Genomic DNA, 25582 nt, shown 5'->3' on the forward strand with positions numbered 1-25582 from the left:
TAAGCCTGACATCTAAAACGAAGTGATATGAAGTGAAAACAATTAATTTTAAAAAGCGTGTCTCCAAGAGATCTAAGCACTCCCATATCTTAAGAGGACATTAAAATGTACTGACATATGGTTATGTGACATTAAAAATGCAAAGGAAACCTTCGTTTTTACAAAAAGTTTCAAATGAGGAATTTTAGTGAAAAGCATTGTGTGTACTTCTAGGAAATCTCATCATGATCTCAGGGTAATAGCCATTTGTAAAAGAGCCCCGAACTGAGTCCCTGCCAGGGAGCATTATTGGAAAATGGCCCGTGCCGACGACTTCTCGGAATTCCTCTCTGTGCAAGTCAGCAGCTTGCTTGGCACCCGCTGGGCACCACACCAAGGCTCGGGGACGCATAAGGGTGCCCTCCGAGATGACAGGGTTTGTGATTTATAACTTGAGTCTTGAAACAAGGCAGCTAGACAGCAGCGCAGGCTATTCAAATCACAAGATCAGCCTTCTTTCTTTTACTAAAACATACAACTGAAAGTGGCCATTAAAAAAAAAAAAGAACAGGGGTCACTAGGCAGGTATCTGCCGCAATGCCACGACGCAACGTATCAGGTGCAGGGCGTAAAGAGGAAACCGCACAGCCTCTCCTCGTGACACCGACCAGCAGCTTCCAACCTGCATTCCGTGGAATCTCAGCATTTCTCAGAGGGAATTACATCATCATCTGATTCAAACTATCTTTTTAAAATAGGTACTCTAGCTATTGGTAAAGAACTGTGAATTTAAAAAGCAAATTTTTATACTAATTTTTAATAAACTTGGAAACTATAAACCCATTGATTTATGCTGCCAAATAACTGTTTCTGTGAAGATCCAAGATTAATCTCTGTACTTATACTTAAGTTTATAAAGGTATCATTGATTAAAAAGGTTGTATGTGTGTTTTAATGTTAGTAGTAGGTAGTTTTACTCTTATTTCAAGTGCTATTGAAGTGCTATTCTGCTTACCAGGGTGAATCATCATTTTTTCACTCTAATGTAGCCAAAGCAATATACCAAATGAATTGGATGGTGAGACCAATATTTTATATGACTGTCAACCATCTGTCTTAAGAAATATCCTTGAACAAAGTGTTTAACTTTGTAATATGTAAATTATTATAAATTAAACTAGAAAGATAGTTTGTGTATTTGATTGATTGCTTCATTTTTACAAAAGCTCCAGATGCTTAGGGAAGTTTTAAAACACAAATTTGGACCTTTTCTCTAAGAACAAAAAGAAACCAGCCATTGGTAATAATCTTCACATATGTTCATGCTTTACACAGAAGATAGAAGTTGTTGGTGAAGCTTGGCTTTATTTTTCTAATATTTTGTAAATTTTCAATTATAGACAATTCCATACAAAGATGAAAAGAACCTAATTTACTTTATAGTGTAGAAACTATTTTGTAGTAAGTTTCTGATATTTAAACAACTATGTATATGGGGAGAGCACAATTTTCTTTCTCTAGGATTCAAAAATGGAAAACTTCGCAACTTGTGTTTTTAAAAAGCACTTCATACTAGGAAAAGTCTATGAAGGTTTACTTGACTTTTTCCATTTCTGATTTGATAAAAGGAATGAATAATTTTGGATTACCGCTACACATTAAAAGAATAGATTAACAACATTAAAATTTATAATTATGGCTTGCAAATTTGGGGAAATGAAGATTGGGCATGGAGAGGACAGGGAAAATGAGACTATATGCAAGACAACTAGGAAGGGAAACCTGCCAGTTGTAATAAATAAGATGACCTTCGATGTCTTCACACTCTTCATATAGTTATAACAGGAGCATCTCAGTGCTTTGTACCATTAGTCACTACTTAGCAGTTTCATTTTTACATTTTTTCCCAGTACCATTTATACTTATGATTTATGCCTACAGAATAAATACAGAAACCATACATCCCTTACATACAGATTCCAGAAGAAGACAGAACTCAGCTAAGTAAACTTGTAAATCCCGTTCCGTAACGGTGTTATAAGACACGTGGTTTTCCAGTAAAACAGACTCCTGTAGCTTCACTTTTCACGTATGGACTTCTTCCAGGGCGGTACTGCTTTCTTAAGCTATATCATGGTGGAATCTTATCCTTTATAATGTTTTGGAGAAAGCTGAGGGTGGCGCCTGCACAATTTGATTTGGTGTAAAAATACACACCAAATCTGATTTCTGTTACATTAAGGCATTCTCTGACAAAATACACAGAACAAGAAATGAAGTGAATTGTGTTTTAGAAATATCTTGCAAGCTTGTTTCCCCGAATACCTGACCACTAATTTTAAAAAATGGATCAAAACCCACTTTAATTGAATATTTAATAGATGATTTAATGCTCAAGTTAAGATACATCTTAAATGCTAAATATAAAAATGATTTGTGTTTGCTTACTGGAAAAATTTGCAATACAAGCAAACATATGTAATAAACTAATATTTAAAGCAAATTTACTATGGGAGAAATGAAGTGACTATCTTCAATTTATAAACATACTACATTCATCAACTTATATTTCTGACTAATAAGTTGGCTTTTATAATATGAATATCATAATAGTGGATTACCACTAACAGCAGAAATTATTTAACTCATTTTTAAAATTGTGTAATACATTTTCCTTTAAAATGAGCCATTAGAAATATAAAAATGGTAATATCCTCCTAGGGAAAGGCTTGAATTAAGCTAAAGGGAAACATATCAATTCCCATAAATAAATGATCTTACTCTTTCGTGAATTCCGTCCTCTACACGAGGCCCCATGACGTAGTATGATTTATAGGAAAGAATCTAGGATTTGCAAATAGGAGTGTGTGATCTGGTCTAAGGCCATTTTCTAATGAGTCATAACAACATAGCAAAAGTACTGAAGTCTATAGTGCCCTGATTTTCCTTTCACTGAAATGGGCAAAGGCTCCCTTCATTCGATATCTGCAAAGAGAAATAAAAATACATGCTAAAACCTTTTGAAAAAAGTAAAGTGCTATTTAAGTACTAGAAAAGTCATGCTAATGATCTGGAAAATAATCCACTTAATTTTTTTGTTTCTGAAAATAATGTTCAAATAGATACTCTGGGGGTTCTGAAATGGCCATTTATTCAGAGTACAATGTAAACAGACTTCAGCTAATTTGGGGGGCTTGAACTGTATGATCCCTAAGAAAATTCTAGAAGCTCCTTTGCATCTCTCAGCATTAAACACAGACACATTATGGTATCTGAGTACTACTATTACCTAGAGATTCCCCTGACATCTTTACTACAGAAAAAAGAACGATTAAAACCTTTTATTCCCTTGCAGTATTACCGGAACAGACAGATGTTAATGGGCATGTTACTAACTGACACAGGTGAGGAGGCAAGCCTGTACCGAGTTCCAGGTATTTCACCATTACCTTCCGAAACACTGTTTCATACTGCAGGAGATGTCATGTAAAAAATAAATGATACTTCCCAATATCAGCAGTTTGAAAGAAACATAAATCAATGGCGTAAGGGAAGCAGGTGATGTAATGACTCTAGACTTAAGTAGACGGCTTGAAGAGATGGATCATGAAGCTTAACCTTTGAAATTATTCACTGGATATTAATATAAACACATGGAAAAGCACATTTCAAAGTTACCTTGCTTTGCTAAAATTCTATTCATTAAATCAAGAGTTTTTAAATGGTAAAGAGAAATAATATATCCTATTCCTGGAAACCGTCTAATAGCAAACACTTAATAAGCCTGGTCTTACTTAATGTTTCAGTTAAGGATGTTTGTAGAAAAGGAGGTCAATAATGTCTACATAAATCCACACACACAAAAAAGAAAAAAATGGATGGTGAAACCCAATCTTGTCAATAAATGGTAATGATACAAATACATCCAAATGAGATGAGAAATTGGACCAAATATTAATACATACAAGTTGGGAAAAAATTAAGAACTGATCCAAGGAGGATAGAGATTGAGATAATATATAAAGGAAGATAAATAAATTCAAATTAGCAACAAGAACCACAGCAACTTAGGAGGTGATACTAATGTGATCTAGACTCTGACAGATCCTGAATGACATTTGGTGTTTGGTCTAAAAGCAGGGAGGCAAAATTTCTCTATGTAATGTGAACATACCTTCCTTCTCCATGTGAGACATGAAGCACTAATGTTCCATCTAAATAACCTAGGTTCATGAAGAGGCAATTAAAAAAAAAAAAACCTAAAAAAAGTAAATTCTGCTTTACAAATAAAATACTAAACAGGTACTCTATCAAAACTTGGACACAAGGGTTTCTTTCTATCTCCTATTTTATTCACGCTCTACTTTGTGCTAAAACATCTCACTTCTCCTCTTTAAGATAATTTTTAATGGTTCCCTTTATGTTTTAGGAAAAAATGTCCATAGCAGAACCTTTACATTCTAGATGCCTCGTCTTCTGCATCCAGACTAGAGCATCCTCATATCCTCTATCTTGCCCACACCAAATTCATCTCCATTTCCTGACCAGGCCACAAAAATCACTCCGTGTCTGTCCTCATGTTAATCCTTTTGCCTGAAATATCCTTCTCACACCAAGCTCCTTCTCCTTGGTATTACTTGTGTCCTTCTAGAAGCAGATGTTAAGATGGAGTTAGAAGTGCAAAAGGTTTACTGGAGATTAACACTTGTGAAAGGAAAAAAAAAAGCAAAAGCATGATTGGATAAGAACCTCTCTATTCACTCTAGAGCAAAGACTGGCTGTTAGAGGAGGTCTGTATGGACTAACAATAGCTAGGCACTTGTACAACCACCTTGCTCAGACATTGTCCCAAGAAGAGTATGATCTCTGTTCCAATTTGGGGATGGATCCTGGAGGTGCCAACTGTCAGCTGTCAGCTAGCCACACTCCTCCCAGCTGGGCAAGGAGACCTTTTAAGCAGAGTGATGGAAGCAGCGCATCTCTCCATGTCTGCCACACCACTATTCTCCAAAGTGCACGTGAATGTCTACTCCTGTGCAAAACCTACAAAAAGTCATCCTCAGTTGGCTCTCCACACTTGCACAACAGTGGGAATTTTAGTATCTCATACTGCATTGTGGTCCCATTATGTTCACCGGGCTCTGCCTTTTGGAGAGTAGAAGCCACATCATATTCTGTTCAGATTCCTAGTAGATAGCTTGGGAAACATGGCACCTATCATATAACATATTCAAAAGAGGCAGAATGAATCGACTAATGGAAGGATGGACCTACCAGCTGGATGGTTGATGGATCCAATCGGTTATTCCCTACTCTGGTGCAGAGACACCAAGGGAAATATCTTGCATATGTCAAGAGATATTATGAACACCTCAAAATATAATTTTAATATACTTTAAGTACTAATTGTATGGATAAGATACATCAAAAATTAGTATGTTCTAAGCCAAGGTTTTGGAATTACATTCCTAGTCATTTAAATGAACCTATGTATATCTTTTTAACCATTATTCTTATTTCCAGTTTTCTCAATTTACAGATTGGGCAAAGAGTTCATTTAATTGTTTTTTCTTTTAAATTTTTAAGTAATCTCTATACCCAACATGGGGCTCGAATTCACAATCTCAAGACCAAGAGTCACATGCTCCATCAACTGTGCCAGCCAGGTGCCCCTAGTTCATCTAATTTTTAAATTCTAAGATAAACGAGGTTTATTTTGTATTGTAAAATAATAATTTCAATTGAAAATTCTGGATTTTTCTTTGATGACTTCCTTGGAGAATGCTTAGTAGCTCAGTAACACACATTCTTCATTTAATTAGTCAACAAATTGACTCTATGCCAGGCCCAGAGCCAAGCTTAGAGGACACACAGATGAAAGTGAAAAAATAGGACAAGAAGCTCTTTTTCTAATGGAGGAGACAGAACTGCCATCAGATGATTTACTATACAGACTGGGAAGTGCTATGACCAAAGGATAAACAACATGGGTGGAGCACAAAGGAAGGAACAAACATTAGGGATCTAAGAAAGGAACATCTTTAATTAGTTGGGGGTTACTTATATGGTTTTATCTCCCTGTGCACTTTTACAAGAGGGGAGGGACAGAAACAAGAAAATTGGGCAGATACTCAGACTGTGTAAGAATCCCTTTCTAGAAGGCAGCGGTTCTCAGTAGGGTTGGTACTGCCCCCTAGGGGAAGGCTTCAGAAACTGCTGAGCCAAGGAACATCTGGTTTCCCCCGCTGATTGTGGAGATACTGGCATTTAGTGGGCAAGGACCAGAAATGCCGGAAGTCTTGCAGTGCTCAGGACAGTCCTTCACAATGAAAAATTGTCCTGACATTTCGCATGGTTTCCACATATTCCACTGGACATTCATGAAACTGAAAGCCCTGTTTATAATTTCCTGAGCCCAGAATGTTAACTTTATTTTACACACAGAGATCTTTCAAAGTTTTTAATACAACCTGAATTTTCTAGGAAGGCCACTAACGCTGTATATCAAGAAATGGCCAAATTTGGCTGCTGTCGTTGTCCATATCTTTGCCAAGAAAATCCATCCGGACACCCATGTCACTGACACCACCACCACATGTATGGTGGTGGACAGGTGTTCCTGCATAGATATGAAAAACCCATGTTCACCTGTAGTAGGTAAAAGAGGAAAAAAAAGGTAACAACTCTTCTTTGAACCAACTGACTTCATTTCTTGTAGCTTATTCTCAGGGGTTGAAAATGAAGTACTCTGCCTTGTTGTTTTTGCCTTCAAATACCTGTCAGCATTAATTTTTCCAGGTTTCTAGACAGATAAATTACTCCTGAACTAAACAGATAAATTTGAAGAAGTGCCTCTGAATTAACACTTTAGAAAAAAAAAAATCATCCCTATAATGATCTTTTCCATTCTCCTCCTATCTACAGACTATTAACATATTATTTAGCATTTCTTCCATTCTGCCTAGACTAGTTCTTTAATACATGTCTGTCACTGTCATTTATCATTCATCTGCTCACTCAGGCAACAAACATTTAATGAGCACCCATCATGCCCCACGTGGTGCATTAGCAGCTAGGAGCACAAGATTAATAAGTTCCAACTTTTGCCCTCAAGGAGTTCAGAGAGTTGGGAAAGAGAGGCAAATAACAAACAATTAGAGTGCCAGATGATATACACTATTTTAGAAGGATATACAAGAAGTGTAAAAAGTGATGTAATTGAAAATTTCAGTACCTTCCATTGAACCTTAGACATAAGTGCTAATAAGAGATGTTTTAAAATTATTCAAATTGTTCCAAGACTGAAAATTGGGCAGATACACTGACGAGTTAAAATGGAAAAATAAGGCTCCTGCCAGCAAAGTGAATGACATTTTGATTGAATGAGATATTCCAGTGGCACGAGGAGAAGAATGGATAATTTTTTCTTCAGCCACCATTCTCTAGCAGGATTGCCTTGGTGTGTGCCAGACACCACGCTATCTGCTGAGAATACAAAGCTGACTTATTCCCTGTTTTGTTTTGTTTTTATCTCAAGGAATTTAGTTGTACCATTTTTTTTTTTTTCCCAGAACTAAGGGATGCATATCCATATTGGGTAGTGAGATTGGATTTGATGGAGGAACTAATACCACACCAAGTCCCAGGCTCAGGGATGGAATCAACAGGGAGGAGGCTGACCCAGCTGAACAGGTTGTCAAAAGGGCTCCCAGTTAGCAGCATAAGGGCAACTGGCTACAAGAGAATGGGATAAGCCAGAAGTCCCGAGACAGGCAGACAAGTCAGAACCCAGGGTGTGAATCCAAATACCGAGGAAACAGTGTTTGAGGCAGTTCCTTAAATCCTCCCATGGAAAAGCTGTAGCAGAATGAGGAACAAGCAGACACATTTCAGGCGAGGCTTGGGGCCCTCTAAAAACATCAGACTGGAATCAGATTATGACAAAATGAGTAGTGGAGAGCCAGACAATGAACCATCAGGAAAGAGAAGCGCTCTGGGTGGTTACAAACTAGATTCATTCATATGTCTATTTTTAATTTCTTGGGAGCCTACTGTGTATACCACCTGATCCAAGGATAGTGACGCTTAGAAAACACAATTGCAGTGGGTGTTCAAGACTATGGATGTCCGGCTGCTAAAGAAATGCAATCAGCTGATTTTCCTTGTCTCCTCTTTCTCTTACTAATTAGGAGTTGGCTGAATCTTTAGTACAAGCTATCCCACAGTCTATCCATTCATCCATCCACTCAATAAACACTTATTACCAGCTACTAGGTAAAGCACCATCCTAGGGGATGGGAGGAGAAAAGATAAATAGACCCGACCCCTGTCCTTGAGGGGTCAGTGTTGGCAGGCCAGTCTGAGCTTGGGAGAACAATAGTACAAAACACATCGATTTCAGCGACAGAATCTAGATCACTTTTTCTTTGTCAATAAATTTAAATGGGTATGCAGACAATAATCAATAAAGTGGTGCCTGCACAACTGTTACCAAGGAAATATTTAACTCAATTCCTTGATGCTACCGTCTGTGTGTAGCCAGGCCAGGTTGGCATTCTGATTGCTCACGAGGAAGAGAGACGATGAAATACTCTAGTTCATATGCCAAGATGAAAATCATCAATCTCAATCTCCGTGAAAGATGAAACTACTTTTGGAAAAAGGACAGTGAACTCTATCAGTCTTTCTAAGGCAATGCAATCTTGAAGATGATACAGAGAGGGCAGAGGAAGTGGAGAAGTTCACAAGAATTTATATGGGTAAAGGGAAATGATGAAATTTCTCCATCAATTTTACAGGAAGCTAAAAATAATATAGGACATATATTCAACCCAAATGACAACTGTGTTTTTTGAAAGGTATGTAACGTATTCTAGGTGCTAAATAATTGACTTGCTTATCATAAATAAATTCATCTTCATCTAACATATGAATACCTTGATATCTACGAAAGATTGTCTAGTATGTAATTCAAATTAATCTGTAAAAGTGAAATTCTGTTTCCTCTACTCTTCTTCCCCTAATTGCCAACCTCTACCCCTTTTGACTAATATGTATATGCCAAATCTTTTTTTTTTTTTGGCATATACCCAACGTGGGGCTCGAACTCCCAACCATGAGATCAAGAGTTGCATGCTCTACTGACTGAGCCAGACAGGGGCCCGTGTATACGCCAAATCTTTTTATTTCTAGCACTTACCAGTTGGCATTTCTAGTTCTCAGGTGTAAAACCTTCTGTTTTTTAACCACTAAAACTTATATTTATATAAATTTATATTACAAATAAAAGACTTTAGTATTAAGTACATCTTTAGTGGAATAGCTTATAGTGACACACCCAAAGGTTAGTAGAAATTAGGTATTTGATATTTTCTGGTTAATTTCTTCACGAGAATCTTTCCCCTGTTGTTTTGCCAAATATCTGGGGTTTTGCTGCCTTGTGACCCCCAACCTGGGCAATGCCTATTTCTGTAACTGTCATACAGGAAGCACTTGGTAAATATTTGCTAAATTTAGAGACAAGGAAGGAGAATTGTGGTTAAGTGGGAGGCAATGTCAACTACGGGTAAAGAACCCAAACTTTGAAGGTAGACTGCCTGTTTTTGACTCCTGGTTCTGCTGTTTGTTGGTATGGAGACCTTGGGCAAGGTACTGAACGTCTTCGTATCTATTTTCTCATCTGGGAAATGGGTATGACAATACTACTTATCCCCATGGAATTGTTGCCCAGATCAAATAATTTGAAGTATTTGAAGCACTTAGAATATACTAAGCCTGGGGCACCTGGGTGGCTCAGTCAGTTAAGCATCTGACTTCAGCTCAGGTCCCGATCTCAGGGTCCTGGGATGAAGCCCTGTTCGGTGGGAGTCTATGTGTCCCTCTGCCCCTCCCCCTCCTCGTGCTCTCTCCCTCTCTCTCTTACAAATACAATCTTTAAGAAAAAAAAAAAAAAAAACCACATACTAAGCCATATCAGTGTTACCTGTTTTCTTGTCATTATTATTGTCCTTATTCTGGAAGGCTGAAGCTTAGGAAAGGAAGGCATTGGAGCAATGAGATTCAAAAAGGACACAGATGTTTTCCAGAGAAGAAATTCAAGGACTATGCGTTTCTCTCTAATGTCCAGGTTCCTCATTCATACATGTATTAATCAAATGATTCTTGGGAGGAAGAAAAAGGCATAGGTGGCGTTAGTACTCTTAGCCAACAGTTACCTTCTCCCACTCCAACTTTTTGCTTGGCTAAATCATGTTCATCTTTGACGTCTTGGATTAGGCATCTTTTTTCCTAAGAAGACTTTATGACCTCAAAGATTGGGTTAGGTGCCTCTCTGATGTGCTCCTGCAGCCTCTTCTGTGGCGTCTGACATACTTCATGGTTACCCCGATGCTAGCTTGTGTCTTCAACTGGAGATTTCCAATTAATTCCCTGTGGCACCCTCAACTCTTGGACCAGTAGGCATAGAGGAGTAATATAGAGGAGAGATGCATAGAGATTTATTCAAAGTCTTGGAGACAGCACAGTGTGCCATGGAGACTATCAAGTTACCTACCCTGAATAACTGAAAGCTTATCACATCTGTCCTCTTAGCTTAATCCACCCAAGGGCTATGGTTGGTATACTTTCTTGCAGAAAATAACAGGAAGGTCCTCTGAAGCATGTATTTTACATATATATATAATATATATATAATATAATGCATATATATATATGCTTGTTTATGAACAATATACATGCTATTAGTATATCAACATTAGGCCCATTATAAAATATATACAAAAATAGAAATTTCAAAAAGAAGTCATTAATACACACACACACGCGTGCGCACGTGCACACCTCCTGATGTAACTTAAGATAAGTTTGGCAATGCCACTTACATCTTATTTGCTTAAGCTTGCATTACTAGTATTATCTTCAATCCATGGTTTCTTGGCAAGAAATCCTTGTCCATTTTCTGAGGGTTAGTTTAGTTAATACTAGAAAAGAAAATCTGTAGGTCATCTAGGCAGGGACACTTGAAACTGAACACAGCATGGACAGCCTTCTGTAATGGGGGTTTAACAGTCTTCCTTCAGCAATCCTGGAATACCATATGCGAGTGACATTGCACGATCTGACATAGGAATCAAGTCATGGTACCAGGGTCAGCCCATGTATCAAATATTTTTGTTTGAAAAAATAGAAGCATAGATTTTCATTATCTTATTCATCCATATCTAATCTATCAGCAAATACTCTAAGTTGCACCTTCAAAATACATTCAGAATCTGATCACTTCTCTTTCCAAACCACCATATTTGTGCCAAGCTGCCATCATGTGGGTTAGCATAATGACCTCCCAACTGGTCTCCTTGTGTCTATCCTTGGCCTCTGAACTGCAGGCAACATGATCCCATTAAAATATGTGCCAGTTGTTTGCTCAAATGGTTTTCTGTCTTGCTCAGAGAGAAAGCCTCACTATGACACTCAAGGCCTTCAATGATATGTCTCCCATTATTTTTCTGCTTCCATAAAGAGGAATGCATTGACCTTCTCATTTAGCCCAGAGAGCTCACAGAGGGTGGAAGATGCATTTACTATAAATAAAGACAGTCAAGAAAGTTTCCCTGTGAGGTAGTCAACTGTTTCCAATTTTTTCCACAACCAGACGGATTTCCTTCTGAGAAATTCAACAGGCAGAGGAAGCCTGTCTTGATGCAATCCTGCCGATGGGCGCCAGGACCAGAAAACCCTTCTGTTGAATGGATGTTTATTTCCTTTATTTTCCACAAATGCATGGTTTTACTTAAATAAAGAGCACATTTTCATTGTTTAGTTTTGTAGATAAGTCTTTGAAAACGATGCATGTAATAAAGATTATTTGCAACACCCACATTTGATGCATCATCTTCACAACTCCACAGTTCAATGTGAATTTAAATTCAGCTAATAATTTCAGAGTGACAGTTTTATCTACAAAGCCTCCATTTCTATTTCAACCAGTTTATTTAATGGAACAATTTAGAGCACTTGTTTAAACTGATCCAAATAACATTCAAAAAAAATAAAGGGAAATAACTTTCAAATGCATTTTAATAACAGAAACCACTGCTGTTTTTTAAAGCAATGAATCTTAGCTTCAAATGTGAATGTTAATTCTACAATTTATTAAATAGATGAAGAGAGCAATGTAACTATTATAAAAATCCAGCACTCTCCCATAAAATACTGACGCACAAATACTAAGACCTTAAATAAAATACATGCTGTGAAATGTAACAAGTAAGTGAAAACACTGAAAATAAAATAAGACACAAAATTATAAAGTTCAAACACACATTATACTTCAATTTTCACTTCACTTGATTTCCACTGCTTTCTAGATGCATCTCATGTTCAAATAGTTCAAGAAACCTGGTGATTTTCTTTATTATAAGGGGGGAGATGGCAATGATTGAACACTCTGCATTTTCTTTGGTAATAGAAAGTATGATTTATGAGAGGAGAATAAAAATCTAAGAAAACCACTCGATAAATTATTCAATTTTTCAGATCATGCTGATTTAGAGCAAATTTCCTTCATGCTGCCAGTATGGAAAATGTAGTTTACTGGATTAGAACACAGCACTTAAGAGAATGTCTGGGTTTGCCTTCCTGTTTTTATTAATTTTGTGACTCTAGACAAGGCACATCAACTCTTTTAAGCCTCACTTTATCCATTTTTGAAAAATGGGATAATAATGGAAACAAGATCTCAAAGTACAAGATAATACACCACGAGTGGCATTGAAGATAGCTGGCACAGGGATAGACTTTTTAAAAAATATTATTAATTTTAATGTGTCTGAGAAAGATACATAATTAGTATGTCAAAAAATGTACAGAGGCAATTTCTCAGGATAAGCCTAGGTAGCACCATGGGAATCTCTTTTTCAGAGAGTAGTTCTTTTCAGGGCTTCTCTGAAACTTCATTTCCATGAACAGGGACATTTAAAAAACTAAAATTGTTTACACAAATGACTCAAATGTTGGGAAGAGAGTCAGGGTTCATGTGAATTATGTGAGAATTAAAGGAAAAAGTGATACAACATTCATAAAGTACTCAGCATAGTGTTGGAGTGTATTAAGAGCACAATAATTGTTATTATTTTTCCTTATAATCTATTATTGCCATATTAATATAATGCTAATAAACCAAATGTACTCCATTCTGACATTAAAGAAGCTTAGGAGTATCCATGCATAATAAAGCCATCATCTGTTACTTTCCAAACGATTTACAAATAAGATGCATTAAGAAACTAAGAAACCAAGGGGCACCTGGGTGGCTCAGTGGGTTAAACCTCCGACTTTTGATTTTGGGTCAGGTCATGATCTCAGGGTCATGAGATCCAGCCCCTCATTGGGCTCCTGGCTCAGCAGGGAGTCTGCTTGAGATTCTCTCTCTCCCCCTGTCCCTCCCCACTCCCCGCCCCGCCCTGTGCGGTAAGCACCCATGCACGTGCTCTCTCTCAAATGAATAAATAAATACAATCTTAAAAAAAAAGAAGACACTAGGGAATCAAGAAAGAATAAAGGAAATTACGGGGGGGAAAGGTGGAGAGGAGCTCACAGAGGGACAAATGAGCAAGGACCTGAAAATAACATAAACCATTTATCATAGAATATTTGGTAATAGGTTGCAGTGACACTGGATCTAAGTAAATCTGCCTAGTAATAATCAAACCTGGCGAATAGTACCTATACCATCCCCTTAGCCTTTGAATCAGGACATTTGAAATAAATAAAATGGCTTTTTACTTATTTATTTTTTTAAAATCCAATTAAGTAATGCAGTCCATACCACTTAATAAAGGTGCAAAACTTTTCCTGTAATTTTACTAAGTTTCTCTGAATAGATTAAAAAATAATTTTTGTTTGTTTGGCTTTTTTGCTTTTTTTCCAAAAAGAGGGAAAGGAAGGCAATGTTAATTTTTAACATAATATTGCTCAGCAATTTTCCTTTCAAAGCATGTTATGTGTTTCCACGTAATTGCAATTGCAGTTAGTGTTTTCCTACAGGCAGTATTTCCCACGAACGTATGTGCTCAGTATTTTGTGAATGTTTCATTTCATTTTTTTTTTTTTATTTTTTTTTTTTAAAGATTGTATTTATTTATTTGAGAGAGAGAATGAGACAGAGAGAGAGAGCATGAGAGATGGGAGGATCAGAGGGAGAAGCAGACTCCCCGCTGAGCAGGGAGTCCGATGCGGGACTCGATCCCGGGACTCCAGGATCATGACCTGAGCCGAAGGCAGTCGCTTAACCAACTGAGCCACCCAGGCGCCCCTGTTTCATTTCATTTAAATAAAATATTCTAAATTTCATCCACCAGTATATAAAGTAACCTTAATATTTTTGTATTCTAATTGTTATCACAAATTAACCTTATTTTTTTTTAACACTGGCAAAGGGTCATTTGGTAATGATCCGAAGATAGTTAATATCTAACTTAAAATCCAGCTGTCTTTAATCCTAGTAAGACCAAATTCCACAGTATATTTCTTATACCCGAGAATTAGTTGGGAACAGAACAGGGCCCAGTCTGGTGAACTTCAAATAATGGGCAAGCCATGTGATAGCAAAACTTATCAAAAGTGTCACCTTGATAACCCGCCATGAATTTCTCACCCAGAAAAGAAGGCTGTGGGCCAAAGGCTAAGGTAGACGTTCAAGCTTCGGGATAAAGCATATAAATGCCACCTAATGACAGTTAACACATGATGAATGACACTAGCTGTCTTTGGGGAGCTAGAAGAAACATATTAACGACACTACGGGTACCTTGCCGAATGAATCAAGAACCCACACACACTCACTGAAAATTAATTTAAAAAGGAATTTTTCTCTTCTTGCTTGAAAGGTGTAATACAACTACAATTATGTGATATGATCAAAAAGGAGCTCCTTCAAACGGGTGAACTTACCAGATAATTAAAGCTAATTTCTGGACAACAGATGAATAAATGACTTGAAATTGCCATTGAGCTTTATCAAACTGCTTATTGAATTTACCATCTTCAGTGACTGTCTTGGCATTAGGAAATATTCTATCTATTTTGATCTTTGGCCTTCACTGAAGAAACCTTTCCCCGCTATGTATCCTCTCTCCCTACATAATGCTGTCCAATCAGTAATCTTATAAAAATAATAATAAATAAATATAATAGATCTTTAAGAATGACACCTGTTCTAGGATTTGACATTTTAAATGTAGCAACATTTTTCTGAATCCCAAATAAATAAAAAGAAAATCTTTCTGAGAGCTAAAAGAAATACCTAATAATTTTTAGCAACCTGGAACATGTAAATTTGTAACATGTTTCCCTGAGGAAAATATATATTTATTCATAAATTAACTTGTTCATCAAAAGTTTACTAGTGAGGTTGAAAACCAAATTTGTACTTACTTCTTTTTTACTGTTTTTTATTTATTTTTTTAAGTCACAGCTAATGGGCTGAAAAATCAGATAACATTTTACAGCAGAAATTGAGATTCACTTGCTAGCCATGAACCATAAACATTATCATTATGAAGTTACAATGATAAAATTTTATTTGTTATAAAATCAAGTGGTCTACCTATAAATCAGTTTAATTTTAGTTTCTACTACATTTCTTATTTTTAGGAAAGAAAAAAAAATCTAGCACATGGCTATCATCAAGGTATCAAATGGAAACAAATTTAGGACCCATCATTATCAAGGTATTCTTAAAATATCTCATTAAGCTATTACTGTTAATCTTATTTTCATTTTTAATCACTTAATTTAAAAATAGTTTTATAAACGATATAGATTTTTGTTCTGGAACATATTTATTGATTATGATAGAATTAAGAAGGTTTTTCAGAAACGAGAATTATAAGAAGAAACTGATAGCAGAATAGGTCAAAAACAGGGCACTTGGCTCAGTTTTTGCAGAAATATTCTGAACGCACTCTATGTAGTAGAAAAAGTTCTGATGAAAGTGCATGCCAATAAATTTACACTTACTTTGCAGAGGCCAGGTGTCTGTAGTACACTGTAATTCTATCTCCTCCCCCTGGGTCCATTCCATCTTCTGCAGGATTTGCCTCATCTCACAGTGGATGTCCTCTGTCATGGACACTGGTTGACTGTTGACTGGTGTCTTACTCAACGTCTTCATCTGCTGTTGAACTTCCGCCAAGAGAACAGCTTGTATTGCTTCAGTTACCTATAAAAGTATTTTTTAATCTTTTTTTTTTTTTTAAGATTATTACAAATGTTTGGGGTCTTACATCAAGCTGAGAGCCTGGAATTTTGACTTAAATAGGTTTCACAATGTGAAAATTCCACTAGAATTAGCATCTGAAACATTTGAAACGCAGATAATGAGCACTGGAACCCAAACCATCAGGCTGTTCTTTTGCTAACACAAGAGATTCTAAAAGGAAAGTTGAAAGGAGTTCTCAATTCTTTCACCTAAGATACTTTCATTTCCACCAGAAGATAAAATGAATTTGAAGATATCATATTGCTCTTAAAGACAAGTTTAGCTCCTCAAATGATGTCTAGCTCTAAAGCACTATTTAGCTAAGAACACTTGATTTAAACTCAGGTTTAATACAGAAAGTTAAAGTCAAGATTTTAATAATAAATCTCACTAAATTGTGTGTATGTGTATATGGTTTTACACAGTTTAAAAATACTACAAAGCTTGCCTTCCAATTATTGTACATGTCCAGTCAAGGATCTGTGATTGGGTAGAGGGGGAGGGGAATGCTTGTCACAGACATCTAATTCAGTATCTTCATTTTTTAAATAAAGAACCTGGGACAGGACATCCCATAGATACGGTGGACAGGCCTTCTGACCCCTGATTCTATGTCCTTTGTAGTGTATGTCCTCCCAAGGTTCTATATCCTCATCCCTTAGTAAAAGGTCAGTGACAACGTACCTTAGTCTCTTCCTGGCAAGATATGAGGCAAGGCCCAATAGTTACATAGAATTCAAAGAAAGCCAAGAGCCGAGTCAGTGAGAGAAGAGGAAGAACACCACTGACCTAGGTGAACTTGGGACACTTCCCATTATCCTTCTCCTAGAGCCACACCTCAATGCCTACTCCTCTTCCCCTCAAAAGACTGCCCTATGTCAAGAGGACTCATGTTCCACCACTGCCACCGTCCCGTCTGCATTATCCGCCGTCTACCCATAGGATGCCTTCAGCTAGGGCTTTGGGTGGGACAACACCAACTGACCTAGAGATGCTGATGCCAAAAGCAGAAAAGGTATTCATCTAAATATTTATTTAGTTTCTTCTATGTGCCATGGTAGCGTGTGCAATCTTCAGGCTCCAGGGACACTCAGAGAGCTTAGCTTATGTTGAAGGCAGATGCTCACTGAACTGCCTGCCAGGGCAGAAGGAGCCAGGTGCTTGACTTTTAAATGTAGGAAGCTACTCCTGACCATCCCCCTGTTCTTGTCCACTCAAATGCTCACACTCAAATACTTGGTTAGGTTGTGACAAAAGGCTAATGAAGGATGTGATTTTACTATTGCCTACCAAGTCTACCAACACTGCAGTACTTCCTGTCACAATACAGGTAGGTACGTGATGCTTACTCATGCATATCGTATGATGAGATACCCGACATTGTAAAAGCTATTGCAAACCATGGTTCTAACATATAGTTCTACATATGACGATACTGGTGAATCATGCCTATTAATAATATCTACCGTGTGATGAGATATGTATTAACTATTAGATATGATATTTACTAACATATACCATTCTATATTGTAATAAGTGAACCATGCTTATTATGTATATCATATGATGGGACAAACTGTATTAATTATTCATGAACAATTTTCCACCACTGAATTTACTTTGTTTTAATTTTGTCACACATTTTATTTGACAGCACTGCTTCCAAGATGAGGATGATATGGTAGAAAGAGCTCTGAATCAGAAATGAGAAAGCCCGAGTTTCTGATCCAACTGTACAGTTATCACAAAGGCAACTTCTGCAAAGTCATGTACGACTCTGGGACTTCATGTCCTCCCATAAAACAAAGTCCATGATGCTGAGTAAGACTAGGATGAGAGCTCTCAATCACAGAAACCTATATGGAACTTGCTGGTGTCCCTACCTATAAATCAGGAGGATACTGGAGGTTATCTGCAGACTTGTAATACATCCAGACTGTGGTCTATCCTTCCGAATGGGCAGTTTGGCCCTATGCTCCCATGGGATCGTGTCTGCCTTCTCTCACTGGGATTATTACCATCTCTGAGGAGAATCTACAGTTGTGATTTAGATTACAATGTTCTATACCACTGGATAACAACTTGGGTCAATATTCTTTCCTAAAAATATATGGGGGTGTGTGCAATTTCATTGAACATTTCTATTTTTTTTTAATTTATTTTTTTATTTATTTTTTTATTTTTTTAAAGATTTTATTTATTTATTTGAGAGAGCGAGAATGAGAGAGAGAGAGAGCATATGAGAGGGAGGAGGGTCAGAGGGAGAAGCAGACTCCCTGCTGAGCAGGAAGCCCGATGCGGGACTCGATCCCGGGACTCCAGGATCATGGCCTGAGCCGAAGGCAGTCGCTTAACCAACTGAGCCACCCAGGCGCCCCTCATTGAACATTTCTAATTATTAGGTTTATGTATCATGACCACATTTTTTAACTATTGAATTTTGGGGCTTTTTGACATTGTCACTATCAATGTACATTATAAGAGTAAATAATATGAGTATCATTGAAAAACAAGAGGAAGCAGAAATAACTGAATAAAACATATTAACCATAATGAATAGGATACTCAGTCACAGCTTAAAAGCAAATACTGAATGGCATACACCCAGTTAGAAACAAACTCAAACCCACACTTTGTGCTCAGTGTGAAATCAATACTCAGCATGGTTCCAATCCACAGAGAGATGGTACATCTTATAAGCATGTAATAATGTTATACCAGTATCTGTATACAGTGGGTACTAAATAAATGCTAATGGAATTGAAAGAGATTCTGTACTTAAAAAATATAACATATAACGTGTAGAAAGTAGAATTTATTGATAATTTCTGACTATCAATACTTAAATCTCTCTAGTATATAAATATAGTAGATAAATTTTGCTGATAGTTAGTAGGGATAGAATTTTCCCCAACAAAATATAAAATTTTTAGACCATATATTATATAACTTTTTGAATTTAATAATGGGCTAGAATTGAAAGCACTGCGGCTGTAAAGCTGTCTTCCAAATGTATAGAAATAATTTTCTTTGAAAAGACAGATGTGCAAAGCATTACACTCTTACGAGGGAATGTGCAGAGATTTAAGTGAAGATTTACAAATCCATTGGCTGGAAAGAGACAGCCACAAATCTGGGCCATATACTTATTACTAGAAGTATTACTATGCCATAGGCAAGCTAAAAATTTTAATGGTTTTCTACTAAAATCTTGACATAGCAAAGTTCTGTAAAATAGCACAGAGCATTATGAAGACTCATGAGAGGCCCTGTGGCCTGCTTGTGGTTCCAATGTCCAGATTTTCCAGGACAAAAGCATTTTCTCAACACTCGGTTCACACTGACTTTTCATGTCTTTGCAGCATCTCCTGGAAAAGCAATACTTGTCCCTGGAGGCCTGGATGTCATGATTTCACCCACTGGTGTTAGATTATAAAATCCAGAGAACTTTAGTGAAGCTTCGGAAACACGCAAATTAGCAACCGCAAAACCTTACTTTGCTTTTCCAGCATTTATTTCTCTGTTGGGTGTATTTCATGCCATTAGACACAAAAGAGACAATCTCCAGACAAATTCATTCACCTGCAAAATTAACATATTTTTACCCCCCCCCTTCAATTTCTGAGGTAGGATTTTGCTGTTTGACAGAAGCATTCCATTACCACCTAAAATACATTCAAAAGTAGATTCGACTTAACATGATTTGACTAACTGCTCAATGAACAGCTTTATAAGGAATTTGAGGATTGGTTAATGAACACCTGCAAGAGCCTCTGTTGCTCCCAAAGGACCCAGGAATTATCATTCCCATTTTACACGTGAGGAAAATAATCAACAAGTCACACCTATCTTCCAGAGCTATTCATCAGGGTAGCGGCAGACTGAGAGGAGATCTTTGAAGCTCAGACTTCCTATAAAGTGAGTAATAAATGCTCAGGTAACATTTGTCGCCCTGCGAGACTTTTACACAAGGTCATAAAATCATAGAACCTTAAAGGTCCATTAGTCCAAACATGTCCAAACCACATTAAAATTTATTTGAAGGCCAAATGAGCAATTACAAAAGATCTTTAGTTAGAGCAAAAACAGGATAAATTTTCTGTTGAATTCTTTTCCTTCAGGATTTTTACCCCTCATTGAGGAATTCTTAGGCTACTGGGGGGAAAATAGATCTTACCTTTAATAGCGACTCTTAGGATGATTGCAAACACGCCAGTAAAGTCAACATATACTAATGTTTATTTGATTGTCAAAGAGGCTTTTTGCATGGCTATTCATTCATTCGTTAAATATTTATTGACAGGCTGTTGTGACTACTGCCTTTCTGGGCATTGTTGATTGAGGGGTGAGTGAGACTGACCAAGTCCCTGCTCTCAGTAAGCTTCTATGACAGCAAGAAGACAGAAGATAAGGCAGCAAAAAAGCAAATGGAAGCATTTCCATTAAAAGCAATTGCAACAAAGAAAATAAACTGTGTACTGCTATGGTGACTAGAGGTATAGGATGGGGGAGGGTGTGGTGACAACACGAGGTAGGTAATCAGGGAAGACTTCGTAGAGGAGTTGGCTTTTGAGTAAAGACCCAAATGATGAATGGAAAAATTAGAATTCCAGCCCAAGAGAACAGTAGGGTCCTGAGGTGGAAATAAGCATTGTGTATTTTGGAAATAAAAAGGTCTGTGTGGCTAGTTAGAGCAGGGGGGAGAATGATGAATGAAGAGGTTAGGCTAGTGGCAAATCATGTAGAAACTTGCAGGCCATGGTAACAAGTTTCAGTAGCCATTCCAATTGTGTTTATTTGGTTTTGTGGTGTCAACCCCACAGTGTGTTCTGAGTTAACTTTCTTTGTTTTCCTATAACTAGGAATAAACATTTGTAATTGGAATTATTGCTATGCTTGTCTTGCACATTTGACATTATTAAGCTCATGAAGAAGAATTAAGTCCCAATAAATATTCATCTAATCAATGCACAGATATTTACTGTACAATGTACAAAGCTACCCAGTAAACTTTCAGGATCCACAAAAGCCTTAAAAGAGATAGAAGGACTTAAATTGGGCCTTGAAGAAACCCGTTCTCTTGAACAGCTTACAGATGAGGTACTCTTAAGATAGAGAAATGATTCCTGAGTCCACATACTAAATTCCCAAGCCTAGGGACTTTTATGTCATGGCACATTTTGAAATCAAAGAATAGACAATTCTGCCACAAACTGAAACCTTAATAGGCAATAAGGTACCTGTAACAACAGGAACAACCCCTCCTCAGGCCCTCTATTCACCCCACCTAGCCTATGCATCCTTGCATATGTCATTTCTACTTCTCCCCTCATTACTGGTCTCTGCATTAGCCCTGGTAAATGAAATGCCCGGGGAGGAAATATTAGCCACTTACGGGTACTCTCAGGTTAAGGGGAATATGCATGAGCCACTCACAGAATAGAAGGAACAGCAGGGAACTCTTCCAGTAACTTCAAGAACAAGCACTATGTCATACCTGCACAGAGTGGTCTCTCCAACAAGAAATGAGCTTCCAAAGTGAAACGTCAGCATCGGGTATATGGGAGTCATTCTTACCTAGAAATACAGAGAACACATTTGTATCTCAAGAGTATTAAAACATGGATGCAATCCAATGATCCTCAACCCCGGCTGCATGTTAGAGTCACCTGGGGAGCATTTTTTCCATAAACACCAATGTCTGGGTTCAAGGTTTCAAAGATTCTGATTTAATAGGTCCCAGGGGGAGGGGAGGGCAGGCATTAATACTTTGTAAAAATACCTCAGATGACTTTCATGTATAACCAGAGTCAAGAACCATTTATTAATTTATATGTATGTCTGACGATTATATGAATACATATTCACATCAAATCAAATTCATCTTTATATCCTAAACCCATCTTTGTAACTTTTGCCAATAGACTGCAATGAATAATGTTCCCACCCAAAACAGATTGCCAAATTTTACAGTTCTTTCCTCATGCAAATAGATCCTGACATACTACCTTGCCATGAATCAGCATCTATCACACAGAAATCATATAAAAGACTTCCTTTGATTTGTCCTTACCCGGCTATACTACTCTGATCAATAGATATAGCACTTATGTTTTAATTTGACTCATTTTGTTATGTATTGTTTCTTTTAAGTTTGCCCTTTTGAATGTCCTTTCTATTTGCCTTAATGTTCAGTGTGAAATTTTAAGAGTGAGCTAGGGCTTGGTTTATTTAAATTGATCCATAGAGTGTCCAGCAGCCCCCTACACAAAAAAGCACTTAATAAGTGCCTTTTCATTAATTGAAAATGTACATATTATCATCCAAATGAAAAATTGATCAATTAAAGCTTTCTGATGGCTAAAGTATATTATCTAGGTGCCAGATTGTGGGAGTGAGATAAGGAAAAATGATGATGGCTTGCATTGGAGGGAAAATTACTCTAATCATTATTTAAATTAATGTATTAATATGTGTTTGAAATTCTGGCATCAATTCTTTAAGATAGTATCAGTCCAGTATGCTTTTCATTGAATCACCATTTTATATATTAATAGATATTGTCTATGTGTATATATATGTACAAATATATATTTTATAAATATTTTATGTTATATATATTTTTTTGTATATCACATTAGTGGTCAAGGGAAATGTGATAGAAAGTATTAAACATAATGTGAACTGAGAATATTAAAGGGATATATATGAAACTTCTGACTCATTATTAATATCGTTATTTTTCCCTGATGGAACATATGATGTGAATTTGAAATGACCAAGATCAGTGCATAAAACATGTAAGTATGATAGAGCACTATGATTTTGAAGTCATATTTTCCATTTCTTCATGCGCACAGCAGGTAAGAGAAAATTTTCTTTTGATCACTCTCCTTCCCCTCCTCTCTCATTCTGATGACCTTGTGACTCTACCATCAAAGCTAAGTATTGGTCTCAACTTTAACTACTTACTGGCATCCTGGGGTACTTCACAGTGCACTTTAATGTGATGTTAAAATTTTAATATGAGGTAGAAATGAGAGCCAACTTTTCTTGGCAATGTCAGTGGACTAAAGAATTAATTGCAACATCAGGGGGAAAGAAAAAGAAAACGGCCCAGGCCTACCAATATTACTGAGTCACCATTTTTGCTGACAGAAGTGGGTATTGGTTCCTGTCAACCCTTTAGAATGAGCACCTGAGAGTATTATTTTATTCAGGCTTTGACTTTACAGAATTAACAGCATAAAGCGATCCCCTCCTTTCCTTTCACCTCCCATCTTCCAATTACTAAAACACAAAACCATGTTTCCTTAGGATCTACGTGAATCCTAAATGCTATAAATGCCACCTCTAAACATGGGAGGGGCTATTCAGTAATAACACCAGTTGCTCCTGCTACTTTGGTTGGGGCGGCCAGAGGAAAAGCTGGAGCCTCCATGGCTCTGGTTAGCAACCCTCTCCGTCTCTGCAGAAACCACTTATATTATGCTATAAACTCTAATCCTTTTCTTAATGTTATGAAAAGTGAAAACAAGGATAAATGCCCTAATAAGGGCTACTACTTAAGGAGAAGGCAGGCACCCCAGACTGGGACCATTTAGAGGGGACACTAGTTGTAATCCTAACTGAGAAGTGTGTTGACGTAATGCAAAGAGCAAGTGGTTTGGGACCAGAGAGAGCTGGCCTGGAATCCTGGCCCCTCTGCTCAACAGCTCTTTGCCTCTGAGTGAGTCATCTAACTTCCCTGAACCCCAATTTTCCCAAGGGTAAAACAAAGATAGTCCCTCCTACTGTGCAAGGTTGTTTCTATATTGAAAGAATATGTGTAAAACCATTAGCATAATTCTTTGAATATACCAGACACTCAAAAATTGGAAGTTATTAATAAACTCTCACTTTAAAATATTCCAAATATTCTTTTCAGTAGCCTTGAGAAGGCCTCTATGTACCATTGTTCAGGGAATCTCAATGTATCGATGGTATACTGCAGAACTTCGCCAAGTCTAGGATCTTATTCCCATTTTACAAGTGTAGTAAATACAGCTTTTTAAAGGAGTAAAAGACATGCCCACAGCTGTACAAGTAGTAAGTGGCAGAACTGGATCTTAAACCTCAGCCATCTATTTCCAAAGCCATCATTCTATTTACTATTCACGCATGAATCCAAAGGTATTTGTTTAATTCCTTGAAGGCTTTGTTCTGGGAACTGGGGATGAAGCAGTAAATAAAACTGTCATAAAAAAATGATAACCCCCACGGAGCTTACATTTTAGTAGCAGGACATAGATGGCAAATGAAAAAAAGAAAGATATATATTACATCAGAGAGTAAAAAGAATTATGGAAAACAGTAAAACAGGGAGTGGGATAGAGTGTGCTGGGGAGAAAAGAGGACACCTTCCTTGATAAAATGGCGTCTGAGCAAGCACAAAGGATGTAAGGTGGAGGTGGGAGGCAGCAGGTTCACCTCTGGGATCCGAGGAAAGAGCATTCCAGGCAGCAGAAGGCGCTAAGACCTGCCTGTCATGTTTGGGTCAGAGTAAAAGGTCCCGTGTAGCCGGACCACTCGAAGCAAGGGGTCAGTAAGTACAAGGAGATGAGGTCAGATGGGGGGGTGTGCGTGTAATGACAGAAGCAGAACAGCCAGGTTATACTGGGCCTTGTACGCTCTCCTAAGGACTGTGGCTTTTATTCAGAGTGGAACAGAAGCTGCTGAAAGGTTTTAAGCAGAAGCATAACGTTCTGACTTTGTTTCCAATAGGTCATTCTGGCTGCTTAATTTCGAATAGAGTATGGGAAGGAGTGTTAGGAGCAGAACGGTGGTTGGGAGGCAAGGAGAGATGAAGACTCTGGGGGGGCAGTCCTGTGGGTAGAGAGAAACTCAGAACCAATATATCTACTGAAAGATTGGGTGTGGGGTACACAAAAAAGGGGAGGGTCAAAATGACACCAAAGTTCTTGGCCTGAACAACTAGAAGGGCAGATTTGCCACTTACTGAGATGTCAAAGATTTAGAGAAGCAGGTTTTGAGGATAAATTAGCTATTTGGCATCAAAAGAAAATCTAAACACCAAGACTATTACGCAGAAGAATTCAAGGATCGGTATACAACCTTCTGAAAAAGCTATAAAATTCTCTCATATAATAATCATTTATTTGGTAATAAAGATAATGATGTAATAAACTTCCCCATAAATCACAGGTGACCTTAATTTAATATCCAAATATTTCTTTTCCTGAAAAGTTTCAGACTTTCAGGCATTTCAAGATCATTTGATGAAATTCATCACATTACGTGTCTTGTAACATTATTAATTTTAATAAAAAATCATGTATATTTCAA

At 37.3% G+C, this 25582-nt stretch overlaps 1 protein-coding gene across 1 annotated transcript in view; it reads right to left on the bottom strand.

Moving 5' to 3' along the window:
* Positions 1 to 25582, bottom strand: part of WDR72 (WD repeat domain 72) — a 190731-nt gene that overhangs the window by 59018 nt on the left and 106131 nt on the right. Inside the window, exons 16-17 of the mRNA XM_032417984.1 lie at positions 21735 to 21814; positions 15997 to 16198 (exon numbers count right to left, since the gene is read on the bottom strand). Of these exons, the coding sequence (XP_032273875.1) occupies positions 15997 to 16198; positions 21735 to 21814 (282 nt within the window). The remainder of the gene's footprint in view (positions 1 to 15996; positions 16199 to 21734; positions 21815 to 25582) is intronic.

Source organism: Phoca vitulina, unplaced genomic scaffold, assembly GCF_004348235.1.
Source record: "Phoca vitulina isolate PV1807 unplaced genomic scaffold, GSC_HSeal_1.0 scaffold20, whole genome shotgun sequence".
Lineage (NCBI taxonomy): Eukaryota > Metazoa > Chordata > Mammalia > Carnivora > Phocidae > Phoca > Phoca vitulina.